The sequence below is a fragment of the Cinclus cinclus genome, chromosome 3 (assembly GCF_963662255.1).
Source record: "Cinclus cinclus chromosome 3, bCinCin1.1, whole genome shotgun sequence".
In the NCBI taxonomy this organism is placed as follows: Eukaryota; Metazoa; Chordata; class Aves; order Passeriformes; family Cinclidae; genus Cinclus; species Cinclus cinclus.
Genome location: NC_085048.1, coordinates 88,648,588 through 88,667,818, shown reverse-complemented (window position 1 = coordinate 88,667,818; position 19,231 = coordinate 88,648,588). Strand labels below are relative to the sequence as shown.

The window sequence follows — 19,231 nt, the reverse complement described above, 5'->3', positions numbered from 1 at the left end:
CCGATGGTGCTCCGACATTTGCTTTGGTTCCTTCTGCCTCATCCTGCATGCTTTTGATGGAGCAGGCACTAAGCTCTGTTTGAGATACCCAGAAATAGCAGTGTTTCACACTGATTTTACAGTATGAGAGCCTAACTTTTTTAATACAATGTGCTGACTTCAAAATTGATGTTTTCTAAAAGGAATGTATCAGTATGAACAACATAGGATGCTTTTTGCCAGTTGTGTGTAATGTGTCATTGTTCAGAGCACTAATGGCCACTTAAGATTGCAAGTCAAGCCTCTTTCTGTTCGTGGTGCTGATCTAACCAATAGATACAATGGTTTGGCCTCATGGGGCATTTTGCCTGTCATTATTTCCAAGGCTTCATAGTTGTACTGGGAACTGTGTTGAATTTGAGAGGATACCAGAACGCGTGTGCTAAATTATTCTGTCTGCCCAACACACCCAAGATAAGACTCAGTGTTTCGTCTTGCAATTAAAATTGTTTAATGATATTTATTGATGCAACAAAGGGGTTGGGACAAGTTGGGAACGTGAGTTCTTGGTCAATCCCAGTGCCACAGCGGTGTGCTGAGGCCCCATGGCTTTGTTAGGGTCCTTAATTGGGTGCCCTTGCCTTTTATGCTTTATCATCTTCCACCAGCCAGTTTCCTAGTCCTTTCCCCTTTTATTAATCACAGTAGTTGTCTGGCTGACTTCATACTGCAGAGCTGTGTTCAGCTGACTGCCATCTCTTTTTTTAGATCACTGCAGAGGTCGATTCCTCCAGTCGATCAGGAGCTGCTGGAAAAGAAATATACTACTGTAGTTATGTAGATTGCTAATCCTGTGGCAAACATGTAAAAACAGTTGTGTGCTGTCCTAATTATATGTGTTCTTATGAACCTATTAACTTCCTCATCAACCATTTCTGATGGTGGAAAAAAGTGCTTCCCCTCCTTGTTTTTTTGAATGGAGACACGGACTTCCCCTCCCCCACCGGTTTTTTTTTTTTTTTTTACTATCCCACTGTTGTCTGGAACTCTAAACTTTAATCCAGAGTTATTTAATATGCATGCAAATCTCGAAAATAATAAACTATTTCAAGTATGATAGAGTCAAAATACATGCAGTACATATTCACAAATTGTTTTGTTTTGACATTTATCTTGCTGTAGTCATTCTGCCAATTGGCTTCAGGCACGGCTACCAAAAGAATGAACACATGTTGCATTCATTAGTTCTCATCTGGCTGTGCTTCGTCTTGCAAGACAGACAAAATCATGATCACATTAAATAGATTGTAATGCATTTGTAATACGAGTTCCCTTCTGCTGAACAGGATTATAGCTTTGCAAAGCTGCTGCTTTTAAGCCGTGGTATTTTGCTTAGTTTTCATATAAAGGATATGAGTATATTGTCAGTGACGTCATTGCTTTTTCGTCTCGAAACGATGTCATGTGAAAAATATTCCAATATAATACTGAGCAAACTGCTGCCCCCTTCTTCCCCCCCGTGTGAACTCCCCGTGTCGCTGCTCCTGTCACTCCTCATGTCGCGCTGTGCCTGACGATAGATGTGTGCCGTTTCTGACAGACAGACAGACAGACTGACGTGCTTTGGAACAGAAATGGTTTATGTGCATCGGCCGAGGGTTCTGTCGTTAGTCAGTGGCGGTGGTTCTTCACTCCCCGAGCGCGGACAGGGCCGTGGCTGGGGGCTGCGCATGGTCCGGCACCGCGGCGTCCCCGGGGCGGGGGTGTCGGTTCCCGGTGGCTGCCGTCGCTGTGGGGAGGCTGCAGGACCCTGCAGGGCAGGACCTGCGAGCAGCTGCCGCTCTCCCGTTCGGGAGCAGCTCGGCGGCTCCGCTTCCCCGCCGAGCACAGGCCCCGGGGGGCCGCGGTCCCCGGCCGCTACCGCCAGCGCGTGGCCTCCGCCTGCGGGCGGCCCCTCCCCGGGCCCCGGCCCGGCCCGCCCCCGGCTCGCTGCGGGGCAGGGGCAGGGGCACGGGCGGCGGGACCGGCCGCCGCCAGCGGGGCTCGGCGGCCCGGGACCGTGTGCTGGGCGCCCGCCGGCCGGGCTGGGGCGAGGGAGCTGTCGCTGAGGCGCGGCGGGGCCGGCTCGGCGGCGGTGGCGGCCGGAGGGATGGAGGAAGGCTTGTCCTGCCTGGCCGCAGCCTGCGACCCCTCGGCGCTCGCCGCCTTCTGCACGGGTAAAGTACCGCGCTGCTCCGAGCCGTCCCAGCGCGCTGCGCTCCGCGGTTCCCGGCCCCGGAGGGGAGACGGGGAATCCTGACGGTAGCGGGGCTGGCCCCGCATCCCCGACCCAGCCCGCAAGGTGTGCCTGCCCGGGGGCTGAGGGGCTCGCTGCCGTGCGAGAAAATTGACCAAAAAAAAAAAAAAAAAAAAAAAACTAAACAAAAAACCCCGAAACCCATTAAATCGGAAGGTGCGTGCACAGCGGAGGGGGCGATAAAGATGAAGTTAATGTTCACTGGACGGGAGGCGTGGAGTAGCGTGGGTCCCGACGGCCGGGGCTGGGCCATGGAAGAGTTTCGTGCGAGGGACCTCTCCAGCCCTGGTGAGAGGGAGGCTCCGGCGTGTCCAGCCTTTCCTTTGGAGCGCTCGGTTTGACGCTGTCCGAAGGAAGAGCCGGAGGAAGCCCCGGTGGGACTGCGGGGCCTCAGGCAGGCGGCAGTAAAGGCTCGTTGAGCGTGGGGAGAGCAGAACTGCTCCTGCTGCAGCTCCCGCTGCCTGGGGAGCCTCTGTTTGCCCTTCAGAACTAAGGGCTTTTCCACTTCTCCCTTTGTTTTTACCAGTGTCATAATAAAAAGGAAATGCTTCAATGCATATTTCCTTTCTTCAAACAGCTGCTATCAAAACAGTCGCTCTTGAGTGCAAATTAGGTAATTAATTGTAGCGTTCTGACTCGTAGCTACCAAAACTATGTGGTCTTAAAAAACCCAGCCAAATAACCCTAACCAAGAAATCCTATCAGAGATAAAGCGTGTTCCCCTGTACACGGAGTGGAAGTGTTTTACTGCGAATGAAACAGACATCAGCGAGCGCCCCTTCTTTGTTTGCTGTTTCAGGCCGTGCAATTTGGATACAAATGCAGCATCTCACATGTAAAATCTTACGACTGAAAATGCAAAGGTCCGCAGAAAAGTTTCCTAAAGAAAAAAGAGCAAGTGCTTAATGCATGGATTTCTATGGGGATTTAGTGGAAGAAAGGAATGACCTTGCTGTAGTGTACTTTTTAAAGTGAGCAATGTGCACTGTACTTTATCTGCTTCAGAATTCAAAGCATTTGGTTTAGAATTCAAGATGTCGCAACCCCCGAGAAAGATGGGAGGATAAATTGGAAATGTTAACATTGTAAGTGCTTTGTATGAATTTTTGCAGGCTTGCAAGTATATTTACTGTAGAAAATAAAAATTAATGTTTAGATGTTTGTCTTCAGACAAAATTCACTAGAACAGCATTTCTTATGGCTATAGCTTGGAGCTTTGTTACCAATATGTAGAGGTTTGTATGACCAACGTTTCCACTGACTTTAATGGCTTTTCACAAGAGTTTCTGTGATTGTCTGTAAAAAATGTAACAGTGTCTCAAACTTCAGCTTGAGGCATACCTTGAAGTTCAAAGTGAGTGTGACATAATGGATTTACCTTTGAGGTTTGTGTAGAAATCCAGCAAAGTAAGATGGGAGAAATCTAGTCTTTTCTGAATGCATATGTTCTATTTTAATTATTTTTCTGTGTCTTAGGAAGTTATTTTTATTTAAAAAATCAGTCTTGATGTAAGACTGAGCATTTTGCTGGATAAGAGTTAGACTTTGTAATTAAAAGAAAATCTGACCATAGATATTCTTAACAGGGTAGTTTGTTTTGTTGATTTAAAACTTGATTCCTACTTGTACGGCTAAACCTAATATACTTTTATATCAGGTTTTCTAATGACTGTGTGTTGGCTTGCGTGTAAAGTTAGAGTGATAAGAAACTGGTATGATGGAGAATCAACAAGTGCTTTGTTCCTGTGAAATTTCTAACTTCAGCCTTGAGGGCTTTCAGCAACCTTGCACTGGTAACAAGTATGGAAAAGCCTGAGATTAAGTTATAGCAAGTATTTTTTTCTTCTTTTTGTTGGGCTATACATGCTCATTCTTGCTTTATTTAAAGGAGCTTAAGGCTTTATACTAACAGTACTGTGTTTCAGGTGAGGGTTTTGGGTATAACTTAACTTTTTAAAAAATAAGTATCCAATAGTGATATACTTTTCTATAGGAACTTTTCTACCTTTAAATTATGGTTTGTTTTGTGCACAGGTGTCATTGTACATATCTCTAAGTGCCCATTTCTTGCCAAAGCTAAATATTAATTCCTAATTCAGCAGTAAAGAACTAGCATTTCCTTTTAACATATGTGGTACAAGTGCTGATAGGCAGCTTAATCAAATTTTTTGAAAAGCTTGTCTGGTGTCAGTGGGAAAGACTTCTTTTTTTTCCTCCTTTTTCTAATTAGCCTTTTATAATTAAAGCTAAGGCAAAGACATGTCCCTTAGGAAGAGCATAGCTATCAAATTGGATATGGGCTGGAATTTATCTCAGACAATACAGATTAGAATAGAAATTTTCAGTTTTACCAAGGGAAATATTTACCTACAAACAGATCTTCAGTTGGCATTCTTCTAGATTAAATATTTGCCTCCAGTGATGCTTGATATTGAAATTGGTATTTATAAATGGGGAAAAAACAAAAAAACCCCTCCAACTTACTGTGTTTTGTAAGCTTGATTGCTTTCAGACTCTTGTATGCATTTGTCCTTAATGTTAAGACTAGTAAAGAGCTTGCTTAGGGTTTTTTCACAGTGGGGTTGGCCAGTTCCTGGAGACATTGATGGCAAAGCTGGGGTTGTGTCAGTGCCCCGGCAGGGTTTCTCAGGGGTGACAGTCACTCTGCCTTGGGCTTGGTGCCTCTGGCAAGGAAGGGGCTGTCACTGTGCCCTGGAGGACATCTCTATTGGCAGTGGCTTTGCCACCTGCCTCGCTGGCAGGCAGTGACAGTGGCTGGCACATACTGCTGTTCCTGCTGCCTTGCTTCCCTGCACAGGTGCTGGTGCAGAAGTATTTAATTTTAATTAGTATCTGATATAAAGGACTGTGCTGTAAGTATTTGGGTGGTACAGGAGCCTTTTTCTTTCTAGTGCGTGCAGTGCTATGTGTACACAACACAAAATTGCAAATAGTGTAAAGTTCAGGAGGGGTTTTCATCTCACAACTATTTAGAAGGCCAATACCTTGTCTCAATAAAAGTATAATTTCTTTAACTTCATAGTTACCTTTTAAAACTGTACTATCATTTTTGGGTAACGTTTTTTTCTGTTTTGCCAGTTCAGATCTCTTAGCTGGCTCCTAACGATTATAGGAACATGTATTAGTCATCAGAAGGGGGTTGAGGAGATAATAGTGACTTGTGCAGGGTAATGGTTAGCATTTTTTGGCGGTTGCAGAAAGTAATTGCAAGTTGAAGTAACTGCAAACCACATTTGGAAGTTGCTGAAGTATTGAAATTGGTGAAATGTCAGAGGTGGAGTTGACGCAGCAAACTTGTCATTAAAGGTCAGCTAGAAAGGTTCAGACTGCACGCACTTTCTCAGCACCAAGTCTTTGCTCTCCAATTTTGAGTAATGCTTCAATCTAAAAAGTGTCTTTATGAGCCCTACATCACAGCCCTGCTTTACACAGAGAAATAAGTTCAGCAGGAAAGAGGTGGCATTGGAAACTTCCCCCTTGCAGCAGGCTTCTTCAACCTGCTCCTTCTGCATGGAGCCAGAGCAGCTTTGAAAGCAGAACTTGCAAATAAATGCAGAAAAAATGCTGGACATGCAGCTTCTGTCCTGTGAGCAGGGAATAAGGAAAAACCAGACATGACAGCCATTAGTCACAGTTCTTCGTTGTGTGATGAGAACATGTCCTTATGCATCATAAAAACAGGATTGAGGTGACATGTCTTCTTGCTTTGCTCTTCTCTTCCAGCACCTTTTTTGTTCTTTGTATGTTCTAAAAGTGCATGAATTTGTTGGGGTTTGCCCTTGTTTGCCTGTGAAGTTCTTCAGAAGCATTTAAAATAATGGTAATACCCATGGTCTAGTCTCTGATACCTATGAAATGCATCAAAGGAAGCATTCACTTCTGTGAGAACCTGGTTTGAGTTGATCCTTCAGTTTTTTGCATGATTTGACTGATTTGGTAAATAAGTGCCACAATGTCTTGAGCATTAAGGTATTTTTTGAAGTTGCTTTTCTGAGATAATGGAGGTGAAAAAGTCAGAGCTGCAAGTGTCATGCTGAGTGGTTTGCAATGATGGTGTGCAGTTCCGGTGATGGGGTTATGTTGTGTGCATGTTGGCAGAGTGGCCCTGAGGGCTGTTGGGCAGGGGTTTGGCAGAAGCTGGCCAGTGGGTTGATCCAACTGAAAACTGATTGGGGATGGAAAATGTTTTCCATCAAGTAGCGACCAAAAATTACGTCCTGCAGCAGATACTGGGGCATAAAAAGCAACCTGATCCTTCAAGGAAAATCACCCCTTATAGCAGCAGCCCAGAGTTTGGCTTAAGAAGAAATGAAACCATGCCCAAGACTAGTAGTAGTAGTAGTAGTAGTAGTACAGACTAAATCAATACTAAATTAATTAATAAATACTAAAATTAGAACAATTTGTTGTTTTGACTTTTGATTTGATCTTAACATAAAAAAACAAACTTGGTGTCTCCCAGTGTTTCTTACTTGCTTTCAGCTTCAGTCTTGAATGAATATTTATGAACAACATTGAACTGAAGAAAACGTGTAATGGCTTTCACTGAAGAAATCTTCTAATTGCCCATCTTTACCATGTTCTATGCATTTTTGCAATCAAGGAAGCCTTTAGTAATGAAATAAAAAACTGCTGAGAAGAAAAACCTTCTGACAAGCTTTTTTTTCCTTTAAAAGATGCAGTTCAAACACCTAAAAAAGTATCACTCTGTCCATACTATAAATAATTCTAACTCTTTTGTTAGAATTTTATTCAGTGGGGACAGAGCTGTGCTTCTGTCCCTGCTGTGGCAGGATCACTTATCCTCTCCACCTTCCTGAGAGGTGTTCCCCAGCTCTCCCAGGTATCCCTGTTGTGTGTCACGGAGCACTCTGGCATGACAACTTTGTCCTGTGCAACTTGCAGGCTGCAAGAATGGTCACACCTAGTTGGAGTGTGGGCTTGCACGGGAGTTGCAGAGGGCTAAGTGGAGGCGGGAACTTGGAGCATGTTGACACAGTAGGTTAGTAAATGTGGATTAGTAGGTTAAACAAGCTGGCATTTAGTCTTGAGTAAGAGCAGTGTGCTTGTGTAGTGTGATGCTGTTAACTCTCTCTTGGGCTTGCTCTCTGCTGGTTTATGTGGCTATACCCCAGGTTGCAGCCCAAGAAACTTATTTTGTTTAAAAATAAAATAAAAGTTAAAAAATAAGATTATTGGAATGGTTGGAAGATTCTGAAAAGTTACAAAATAATTTTGTTCCTGTTGATGTATTCTGTTGTGGTGGGAGGAATGTTTTTCATGCATGAAGGATCCTGTTATTTTGGTTGGCAGTATTATGTGGAAATAGTATCCTCCTGGATGGTTCTTTTATATATATAAATAGCTGAATTAGCATAGCTAATGCTTAGTAAGTGTATGGGGAATTAATCAGTCCTAAAACATAAGCATTAGGGGAATAAACTAGATAATTCAGTGGTTTAGGATAATAGCTGCTTTCAGAGTAACTATTATCTTTTTGGCTTTAGATTGTTCCCCCCACAGTTATCAAACAAATACAAATCTCCAGGGTTTAAAAAAGAGAATAAAACTGAATTGCAAACACTAGAGACCTACAATATATAGCTTTTTCCAGAGTACTTTTCAGTTTATGAGCTGGAGCGTATTAGTAAAAATTCTGTAAACTTTATTTCTGTGGGTTCCGGTAGGCCTAACCTAGCATTGCAGTCCTGATACATTATGAAAAGCTGGAGGTGTTACGCAGTGATAACCAGAGAAGAGTTTTGACATAGGTCTGTAGGGGACCAACAGCTGATGTGGCAGTGGTGGTGGGTTGAATGGCAGTTCTGAGGCTCTCTGGTTGTGTTTGTGCTCATCTACCTCTTTACAAAAATGTTCCTGCTTTTTTCTGAAATTGTCTCTTTTGGCAAATAAATATTTCTCTTTCTTAGGTGGCTTTGATTGTTATCAGTTCTTAATTAATTCCTTAATTTTGAGGAAGAAAGAAGTAAATGAGAAAAAAATGCAACATATTTGTAATTTGTGACGCTGCTCTTACTTAGACACGACTGTATTCAAGATTTCTTTTTCTGTCAAGTATTTGTAGCACTTGCAGTATTTATAATACTGGGCATATCCATGATCAGCCACTGTTGCTATTTGCAGGGCTGTGTTTTTTACCTACAAACTGTTCCTTTGCAGCAAATAATGGGAAAAGAAACCTGATGATTTCTTATGCTTCAGAGACCCCATCTGTAGGAAAGTGCGATAAGTAATCTGTTTATGATACAAAATGTGGTGTATTTAAGCACTATTGATGAATATATCCCTTTTGAGTGTACAAAATTTGGCAGACATTCCACACAGAAGTGTGTTTGTTTCCCTATGGGATCCTTTGAGAAGAAAGGAAAAAGTATCCTTACAGAAAGGCATTTTTGCCATGTAAGCAAATTCCATGCACACATGCATGTGATTTATCAACAGTGATTATGATATCTCAATTTTGTGTAGGACTTGTACATAAAATACTTTCAGGGTGAAATTTTAGAAGGTCTTAGCCTGCCTATGTCAACCAAAGTGTTCTGTTGAGTGATTGATTTTTCTCTGGGAAGTTGTAGCATCATATAACACTCTGTCCAAGTATTTATGTTTGCTTTGCTCTGCTTCGGTTCTGAAATCTGCTTTGTGGTTTTGCCTAAATAAAGCTGAGACTTAATTAATCCCTTTTTGGGGAGTTTTCCATTTTAGGTCTAATAGTACCAGAATTAGTGACTGAAATTATGATTGAAACTGGCTTCATTTTTATGTATTTATTTCTGCAGAGGTGGCTTAACTGCAGCTTTTTATAATAGATGTGCAGTCAAGAGTTCTTTCTTGCCATGAATTAAATCTGTTTCATTTCACAATTACCTCATTTGTTTATAAGCATTTCTGGGAACTTGTTGATAGTGTCCTTGCTAAAGGACAGTGCGGCAACACTTAGTGACAGATCTGCAGTCTGAATTGTTTAAAAGACTACCTTCGCAAAAGAACTTATGTCAATATTAATGTTTCTATAGCTCTTGAGAAGCCCCATGTTGCAGGGCAGTCATGCAGCAGCAGCCACAGGAGCAGGAAAGGTGTGAGCAATGCTTTCCACCCACACCTTGTTTACAGCTGTTACTTCACCTGAGCTGTTTAACTGCTAACATAACAAAATGAAAAGAGCTGAACTAAAGAACCAGTCAATTTAATTGTATTTATGCTCAGTCCCCCTTTTTGAGGTTGGCTGTTGACTTGCACAGCGTAGATACTGCTTACTGTATACTCTGGCCTGTGTTTTCTCTGACACACAATGTGTAGATATTCCATTTATTTCTCAGTATTCCTCCTGTGTAGTAACTGAATTGGAGATTATGAATAGTGTGTGATGAGTAGTTGCAGATACCACCTTCTGGGTTGGCTGTGTGGAAGCCATGTGCTTTATCCCTGAAATCATGCAGATAGCTTAGCCATGTCTATAGTATGACTGGTCTTTATGGAGATGAGTTAGTTCTTTTCTATGCAGGAAGCCCCCAGCCAAACCAAACTGCTGTGGATTTGGTTCCACCTGGAGTAAATGCAAGCTGTTGTAGAGATGTTCTTCTAATACCAAAGCTGCAAACAGTTGCAGAAGCTATGGAAGCTTCTTGGTGGAAGTAAACAAAAGCAGGATTTTGACTGCTGCTGTTGCAAGTGTTGAGTTGGATCAAGTTTGTGATTAGAGAGCTTTAGTCTCGCATTCATAAGAAACAGCAGACTTTTAAAAACATTGAAACCAAACCTTTTGTCGGTTCTTGCTTAGAAGACACAGGAGAGGTTGAATGGCTGTGAGATGGTATCCCCTGTGGCAGTGAGGGTAACATTTGTACCACAGAGCTGGGACACGGGGTGCCTTCTGCAGGAGATGCTGCTCAGCGGGATGGACGAAGCATGATGGCCTTGCAAGCACAACCCAGCTCCTCCCGCAGAGCTGTGGGTGGATGGTCACCAGGGAAAAACTAACACTGGAATGAATGCTCCCACCTGAAGGCTTGTCTCTTAGAGGCTATTCTTTTCAAGGGGGGGAGTGGATTGTCATCCTTAGGTTTTGGACAAGAAGATACAAAGATGGACAATACCTCTTCAAGGTCACTTTAGCTTGTTCGGAGTGGAAGTTCAGAGTTGGTGTTTTACTGAGTGGGCTCTGGTATGGAGAGGTAATAAAGCAGTAGCCACATCAGGCTGTAAGTGGAAGGAATTCCTAATCCTGAAATACCAGAAAACTAAGATAAGGACGTGAGTTGGTGAGTCTGTTTCAAAACAGGTTTTCCCTTTATCTGAAATCACCGTGCCCTGTGACTTGGCAAACTGTAAAATAGTGCTGTGCACACCAGTGCTGGTGCCTCCCCCTGCTCTGGTGTAAGCACGTTTCTGCTGAGCACAAAACTGCTCAGATCCTGCTTTTTCCAGCAGTGCTGAAAGGGAAGGCTTTCCCTGAAGGGTAGATGAGTGTTTTGGGAGAAGGAGGTCTGTATTTCTTTGGGAAAGGAAATTAGTGCTACAGGCCAGGATTCTATTTTTCTTGATGCAGTTTTGCATAGTGGCACTTACGATAGATTGGTTTAGAATAGCACAGAAGGAGATCAAAGAAAGTGTTTGTATAGTGGTATTTTTGATGTTACAAATTAGATATTTATGAGTCCTGGGGGAAAGAAATGCATGGCACAATGAAGCAGCCAGTGCAAAAACTTTCAGAAATGTTCCAGCACTTTTATTTTCAGGGATAATGTCTAACTTGATTCCTAGATAACAGAAACTAGAGATTATTTATCTTTGTGCTAGAATTTGAGATGAGTAGAATTCTGTAAGCAAACATTGCATGGTACAAAATGAAATGTGTCCATAAAAGAGGAGGTTATTTTGCTTTGCCTGATGTTATCTTACTTAATGATTTCAGTGCTTTTCTGTTTTGCTGCTGAAATGGTACTCTAGAATTGATCAGAATATAGCAATCTTAGAGTAGAAACTTCTTTCCTCTGGGGCAAAAATGTACTTGTTAAAAGCATACCACAGAGAAAAACCCGATTAAGTTAGTTGCCCAAATAAGCAATAAATATTTAAGATATTGGAAGGTTTCCATAAGTGTCAGATTGAAAGTATGTTGGTACTACTAAATTCAAATGTTTTGCAGCAGAGGAGATACACTGCCAGTAATGGGGAATGTTGGACTTTGCCTCCATTGCTGCAATCTAAAGATTCTGCAAACTTGGATTTTATTCATGTGTTACTAGAAAAGTATATGTTTTGGAAATAAAGCTTGAATAATCAGAGGAAAGCTGTATGAATTGGGGCTTAATTTCTGAAAAAAAAAAAATCTAAATATAAGGACGCATCTTTGAGCATGAATTAGCACTATCACTCTGGCAAGAACAGTTAAAGAATAAGTGGTCCTGGGTGGAGGGAGGGTTGTACAGAGAGATGGAGAATCTGAGATAACTGCAAGTGTGCTTTTTTTTCCCTCTTCTTTGCTTCTTCCTCTCCCCCACCTTTCCATTTATAAGCCTTCACTCCAACTTCCTTGCCTGCCACGTACCTGTCTGAGTTTGCACAGGATTCCAGGAAAACCAGTGTTTCATATGGTCCAGTGTTTCTCTATGAATTCTGTGCGTTTGGTGGACTTGGTGATGTTTTGGATAGCAGTACTTTTGTCTGAGCCTGACTGTGGTCATCAACATTCATTATGTTGAGCAGATCAGTGACAATTAATGCTGCCATCTTCTTGTGGATTTGTGCATTAAAGACATAAGGTTAAAGAAGAGTGTTCTAAGTTGGAAGTGAGACTGAACTTAAAAGTCAGCTTTTGGGTTGTTCTTCAAGACTATATTGAAATCATATAGGTAGTAAGGTGCAGCTTTTAATTACTTGGTCATAATCTCCTCCAAGTTAAAGCTCTGAAAAGGTGATTCTTCATATACAAGTGGTTGGTATTTTTGAGTTAACTTTATTTTCTTTCTTATTTTTTGCCTCTCTCTTATTTTTATGGGAAGGCTCTTAATCTTGCTTCTTGAAAAATGGCATACATTTAAACACTGACCTTGCTGCAGCACTTAGGGTAGTTCATTGGTAGCCCACAGGTGGTAATTAACCTTTAGGCAGTGTGGGATGATTAATTTAATTTCATTTAACAGAGGAGGAGTGAAGTTAAAAAGAGATTAAGGTCAGTAGCTTCTGCTAATTACCTAATTTTCTAATTAAATTGTCACCTAATTTGAAACTAGAAGGGCTTGATTGTCAAACAAAAGCCTGATTGCTTCTGGTGGGTTTACCTGTGAGAGCTGAGCGCTTTTCCGCACTGTTGTCTGGTGTTTTGGGTTAGGCAGGGCATGCAGGCTCCTCTGCAGTGAGGCTTTGGGAGTGCAGGAGAGATGCTTTCCTATACTGTGTCCTGCTGTGGTCACCCTGGAGCACCAGGCATTGGGTGGTTTTGTTTCTGTCCTGTAGGGCTAAAGCCTGTTGAGTTTCTCCATAAACTGGCTTGGGTGCCATCTGCTTTTGGTACAGAGAGGTGAGTGGTGCCTGAGCCCTCGATGGAGGGAAAGACTTCAGGGATGTGGTCCCTCTTCAGCATATGAAAAGTTGTTTTCTTGGAAAATTTTAGTTAGATCAGTTTGGGCATTAGGGAGGATGGAGATTAACCTACAACATTTTGCTTAATTTGGTACTTTTAAATTAGCATTTTAGCATGGAAACGTTCTAACACTTCTAGCACAACATGAAATATTTCCAGTGAAAGGATACTAATCTGTGTGTGCTAAAGTGTTAATGCATGTGCAGCTTGCAGCAGAGCAGTTTATTGCGGCTGCCTCTGGTTGCTGTGTGAATTTCCAAGCCTCTGTGTTAGAAAAGATGCTCCCTGCCCGTCTCCTTACTGTGACATGAAAATGGGAGGGCACCAAATACTGATAAGAGCTTGAGGTGGCTGGGATAGCTGCTGAGCCATTTATATGGGGGATCCCAAGTAGGTGCCCATAGCCACCATGACTTCTTCCTATGGAATGTAGAGGTTGCTGATTTGTAGCAGAAGTAGTATTTTGGAAGGGGAAGGGCTTGTCTTGTGGCTGAAGGCCAAGTCTTGAAGATCAGTATCAGGAACAGTATCTGGAGCATCAGGAGCCAAGCAATGTTAGGGGAAGAAAAGTACTTAAAAACCACAAGGCTTTTCAAGCAGTGGGTGGGGAAAAACCTGTGAATGGTCTTACTCTTGAGATGCATCTCAGTGGAGGTGGAGCTGATAGGAAGTATGCAGTTGGGGAAGGATGTGAGGCAGTGCCTAATTATCTGCCTCTTCAAGTATTCAAATGGATACCAGTGTCAAATATGACAAGTGTCCTTAAGTGTTGGTTCTGTTCTTACAGTCTGCCTGTCAAAGCTAGTATCAGCAAGTATGAAATATAAAAATTTTGTGCCCAATAAGTTATACAGTTACTGGAAACTTAGGCAAGCAGAACACTTACGTTGGTCAATTATGGTATGGGTGGGGCTGTGCCCTTCAAATCTCATGCTGATGAATTTCTGGATTATCTGTAGTAGAACTGAATGTTGACAGCAGCAGATACACAAGCTTATTATAAAAATATTTTTATTTTCTGTAATTTGTGGTTATTATTGGGTTACTTTTTGTTGGGATGTTTTTGTGTCATCTTTTCATCTTTTTCCTTCCTTTGCTTTTTCATGTCAGGAAAATAAAAATATATGAAAGTCTATGTGCACAAATCTGTCTAGCATATACAAATTGAGCTACTAACTGTTAGGCATGAAGTGGTAAATCATCTTGCATATCAGAACAACCCTTTCAAATTAAGTTGATTCAAAACATGGGCCATGATCTTTATACTGTAGTGATGCCGGCTTACAGACGTGAACATGCTTCAAACTGACCATAAACTAGTCCACCATATCAAAGGCCAGTAGCAACTGCTGCACTGCACTTTTCGTGGGTTTCAGCAAAATCATCTTACGGGTCATCCACAGAAAATTAAATACTGCTTGTATTAAATCATTACTTGTGATCAAAATGGTTTTGATCTAGTTTCAAATCAGTGGAATGGCTAGCATAGAGTGATATATCCTTTTTTAATTAATTACTTGTAGGGGTTAAAATTAGATGGGTCTGTGAAACATTAAAAAATCTCATGAGTTATGCAAGGAAGACAGTCTGGTTGATGTGATGGTCATCGTGCAGCATCAATCCTGAGCAAATGAGTGGTGTGTGACAATGTGTTCTTCCTGAAAACCTGAAGAAATGTCTTTGAAGGAGACAAATTTAAGGTTTAGCTAGTGTTGGAATTGTTAATGTTTTGCACTGTCTACAGTAAGTGACTTACCTGTACCTATCTCAGAACATTTGCATTGTTATTCTGAAAAGAAAATAAAGAAAGAACTTTTGTCACCAGTAACAAGTGTGAGATCAAGCAGTGCATTAGTTTTAATTTGGTGTAGAAAAACTGGAAGATTAGGGAAAAGAATGAAAAACAAGCAAGAGAAACCAAAGATGTGTGAGGTAATTGAGAGAGTTAAAGGCCAGAGTCTTGTGCTTGCAGGAAGGGAGAGCTTGGGAAGAGCTTCCCACTCCACTTCCATGCCATAAGCTCTAGGGTAATACAGTATCATTTGGATTGCAGGGGAGCTCTTTGAATCCTCCGTGTTCGTATAGTGTGCTTTGATTCTCATTCTTGTATTCTTTCCATGACTCACATCCTTTGCAAAACTGTGCATATGCTGGCATTTGGAGGAGATACTGTGAGCAAAAGTATGGGGTCTTAATTCTTCCTTTTTTTGTTGTTGTTGTTAAAAATTATGAATTACAGATATGGACTATAATTCTTGATCTTTACACCTTTTGTAAGCTACTCTTAAGACAAATGATCTGCAGAAAACTGAGAGAGTTTTCTTTGTTGTAACATGTAGGAGAAATAAATTTGTCAGGTATCTGTCTGGAAATATAAGCCTCATCCAGAGTCAAATTTTTCAGTGCTCTTTGGAACAAAAATTGGAAGTTATACAAATACATACTTTCCCTCACATGTGAGCAGATCATGGTTGTCATGAGAAAAGATTCTTTGGGGACAGTTATCTCCTGAAATTGTCAGCCAGATCTTTATACTAGTCCCAGTAAATTCTGTTCTTTTCCCTAATAAAAGACACTTACCACTCTGGGCAAAATGTAGAAATTTGTGTGGGTGCCTTAACAGCCAGGGGTTTAAAATTACCTGTGGTTTATGTGGCTTTATTGGGTAAAACACAGGATTTTCCACCCTGTGGTTTAAATTTCCGTGTGCTGGAGTTTGTAGAATTTGTTTTTCTGAAATGCTGCTTACGTTTAAAATTATTTCCTTACTTAGATTTAGTCAAAGCTGGGAGGAATTGACTCAGAGGGGTGATAATGGATGTTCTGGGTTTGTTGAGGGGGCCCAGAATAGATGGTTCAGTAGTAAGATTTTTTTTTTTTCTTTCTAATGTAACCAGTTCAACATTCAAGGCAGCAAATGATGAACAGTGATGCTTTTCAAATGCCCATACCCTCCGTGCCTGCTAGATGGCATGTTAGGAGTGATATGTGGCTTTTAAGGTTTGTTAAGTACCATCACTATGTCCTAGATACTCCTTTTGGAGTTCCTAGTCCAGGTCTAAGGGGCAGTTTGAATTGCTGCCTTGTTTAACCTGCTACGAGTGGTTTGATGCTTGTGGTTGTGAGGAGTCCCACACAGAGAAACTTGTCTGTTCAGTGCTGCTCACTGACTATGAGAAATGAACCCTCATTTTTAGGGTCATCCTTGTGTCTCATGAGTATGGAATACTAGCGTCCCATGTATATCTCTTCTTACTCCAAAAGCAAGGGAAGAATTGATGTGTTCCTGGCTAAAATTAAAAATCAAACTGATGAACTATGAAAAAAACAGAAGCTTTTATTTTGAAAGTTATAGTACTGTGTGGTTAGACCTAGCATGTTTTTGCTGTCATTTAAGTGCCAGAACTCTTACCTTAAGCCAGTTTTTAAGGCTGAAGTACCTTAGATTCACATCAATGTGGATGAGTCCTCGCTACTGTCAGCGAGCACTGTAGATGGTGCTTTTCTTCCACACTTGATCTTGTTCCCAGGGTGTCCCTTAAAAATATGGGTCATCAACAGCTTAAAAAACACGACCAACGCATCAGAAATGGTGATGTGTGGTTATAATAAGAATAACCAGATCACCAAAAAAAATATTTTTTTAAATTAATTAAATGAATGAATCTGTAGTCAACTGCACGAAGACCAGCTTATGGAAGACCCGGATAGATGCATGTCTGTGTCAGCACAAGGGAAAGGACAGATGTTTAGGAGTGGGAGAAGAGGAAGGGAGGAGATGGAATTTTGCTTCCCATTGACTGACTTTGTTCTTGCATAAGAGCTATTTCCTTTCTGAAGAGGGAGGGCACGTCCTTGAAGGAAGGGATTTTTTTTAACCTCTTTTGAAGTAGTTCTTTAGATTATAAAATATGTTTTAAATGAAAGAAGAAATCTGGAAGAGATTTTGAAGGCTTCTGTGAAGAAAAAGTGTAATTGTACAGATTTGTCAGAATGATCTCATGGATTCCAGCTTTGTTTACTTTTAGGGCATCTTCTTTTAAGATAATCCCTGTTGAGTTACTTTTCAAGACGCTGCCAAGAAGGGCATGTTGGAATTCAGTTGAATATTTGCTGTAATGGGTGAGATATTTGGGTTGGGGATTATTAATTTTAATTCCCTAATAGTTGCCAGGGTAATAGATGGTTGTCATCACTTGAAACAGATGCCACTTCTGTAGAATGATAAAGAGCTATGAAATGTGTTCCAAGTGTGCTACTGTATTCCTTGATCAAGGAATCAAATTAGTCTTGATTTCCTAGTAATATCCTTGCCCTCCAGCTTCTTTCAGTCGCTGTGTCTCCTGTGCTCTCTCTGCAATGCAAAGCAGCCTCTGGTGGTTTGGGACCTCCCGTTGTACAACAGGGCTCACATTGCTTTGCCCGGTTTGGAATCAGCTGAATGGCTCAACCCTCTTGGCCTTCTCCTCATGCCCCATTTGTGTAGCTGTGCCCTCTGACAAGCTGTTGTGTTGAGAGGGCCCTTCTGCCCCTCTGTGCTGCGCCAAGGCTCGAGCCTCCACAGTACAGCTCAGAGAGGAGAGCATTGATCGACTCCTCTGCTGGCTCATCGGATGACGTGGTCAGAGCATTGCAGCTCACCCTTACAGGGTGGGAAGATTTGCCCTCCGGTTGTTCTTCAGAGTTCTAATGAATGACATAACTGTGCCTTTGGGAGCTGCAGCAGCCAGCTAATGCACCCCAGTTTTGGGGTGCTGGGGTTCAACAGCAACAGTCTGGTCAGCATTACTAGTTCGTGGCAAATAAAGATGTCCAGAGATGTGCAGAGTGTTTGCTTCTGTGCTCATCAGAGACAGCAATCAGCAGTGGAGCCTTTCCTGGTAATTACTCTTGTTTGGACTCTACACAGGGAGCTCCGTAAGATTTGGCTTTAAAATGATGATTTGACATAGCTACTTACTCCTTTTACAAATGTTTAATACTGATCTGCTGTATATTTATGCAGCCTGGGAACATATCCATAATTTATCCATTAGAATGGATAATACCTGTTAATTGAAGACTTTGACCAACAAAAAAAGAAAAAAAAAAAGTTGTAGGGGGTTTCTGCTTTTTTTTTCCCCTCCTCTTTTTTTTAGGGAAATGTCAAACTGCTTTCTTCTGTTTGGACTGCTACTCAGTGTAAGAGGTGTTACAAAGTTGATAATATTTTGAAAGTAATTGTGTTCTGGAGTGTTCATTCTGTCTGGTCCACTGCATCTGTTTAAAGGTTAATACTTGCAGGATAGTAGAAATATGAATTATATAGTATTTTAAGTCCATTTACTTTCCTGAAGTAAAAGCATTTCTTCATGGCTTAATGTACATTTACCTTGGTTCCTTTTTGTATGCTGCATAGGTTTGTATGCATATAGGAAGTTTTCCCAGCTCCTCAAACCCAATGGAGGTTAATGTTTTGACCATGAGGGTTTTAATAAAAGAATCTTAGACAGTCCTTCCCAAACTGGGCTGGGTGTTATAGGTGTCTGGGTTTGTAAAGTCCTGATGAGAGAGTGTTGGATGTGCTGGGCTATGGAGTCATTAAAATCAATTTTCTGCATATAGGGAGGTACAGTTATGAATGCTGGTATTAAGGGTATTTTTGTTGAGTCTTAATCTCTTGTCTCTGGATCTCAATTTGATTATGTACCTTACTAAATAATTAATTAATTATTTCCCCTGCAGTTTTTTCCCTCAGCCAGAATGAATATAGTACTAGCCATGAAGTATACACTTCTGCTTTTGCTTTAACCAAGTAGTGAATTAAAACAATATGCAAAACTGTCAGCGAGGGGCTGGTTGATTATTGTGACCTTAACTGTTCCTTTTGGTTCAGTTGTAATTGTGGATATATTTCATTACTACAGGGTTCTTAGGGGTTTTTATTTCTAATTCATTGTAGGAATTTTGTTTGTGTTGTGAAAGTATGATGATGCTTTGTTTTGGTTGGTTCAGTTCTTGGTCCTTCGGTAGCGAGTATCATGTTTTAACTGAGTGGAAGTTGGCATTAAATTCCTGAAACTCTTTCATAGTGAATTCATTGGAGGAATTTGGCTCAGTGTTTATTTTGTTTGCATGCATTTTGAAAATGCCCCTACGCAAGTATTGAAAGATTAATGCTTTATTTTTAGGGTAAATCAAAGTATTAGGATTGTGACTTATATTAAGTTTTTTCTCCATGACGTGTCTTCCTAAGATTTGTGAAAACTAAAGTTTAGATTTAATAGAATCACAGTAATAGTACCAGCTATTTACTTTTACACTTAAATTTGCTGTATTTGTTTTGTAGA

The 19,231-nt window shown here is 41.2% G+C and overlaps 1 protein-coding gene across 2 annotated transcripts in view; it reads left to right on the top strand.

Annotated features, from left to right (window-relative positions):
- Positions 1 to 19,231, top strand: part of EML4 (EMAP like 4) — a 148,356-nt gene that overhangs the window by 59,155 nt on the left and 69,970 nt on the right. The window contains exon 1 of one of the 2 annotated variants that reach the window (XM_062490369.1): positions 2,129 to 2,195. The exons of the other annotated variant lie outside the window; for it this stretch is intronic. Within the exon in view, the coding sequence (XP_062346353.1) occupies positions 2,129 to 2,195 (67 nt within the window). Of the gene's footprint in view, positions 1 to 2,128; positions 2,196 to 19,231 lie in introns of those variants that run through there. 2 annotated transcript variants of the gene reach the window in all.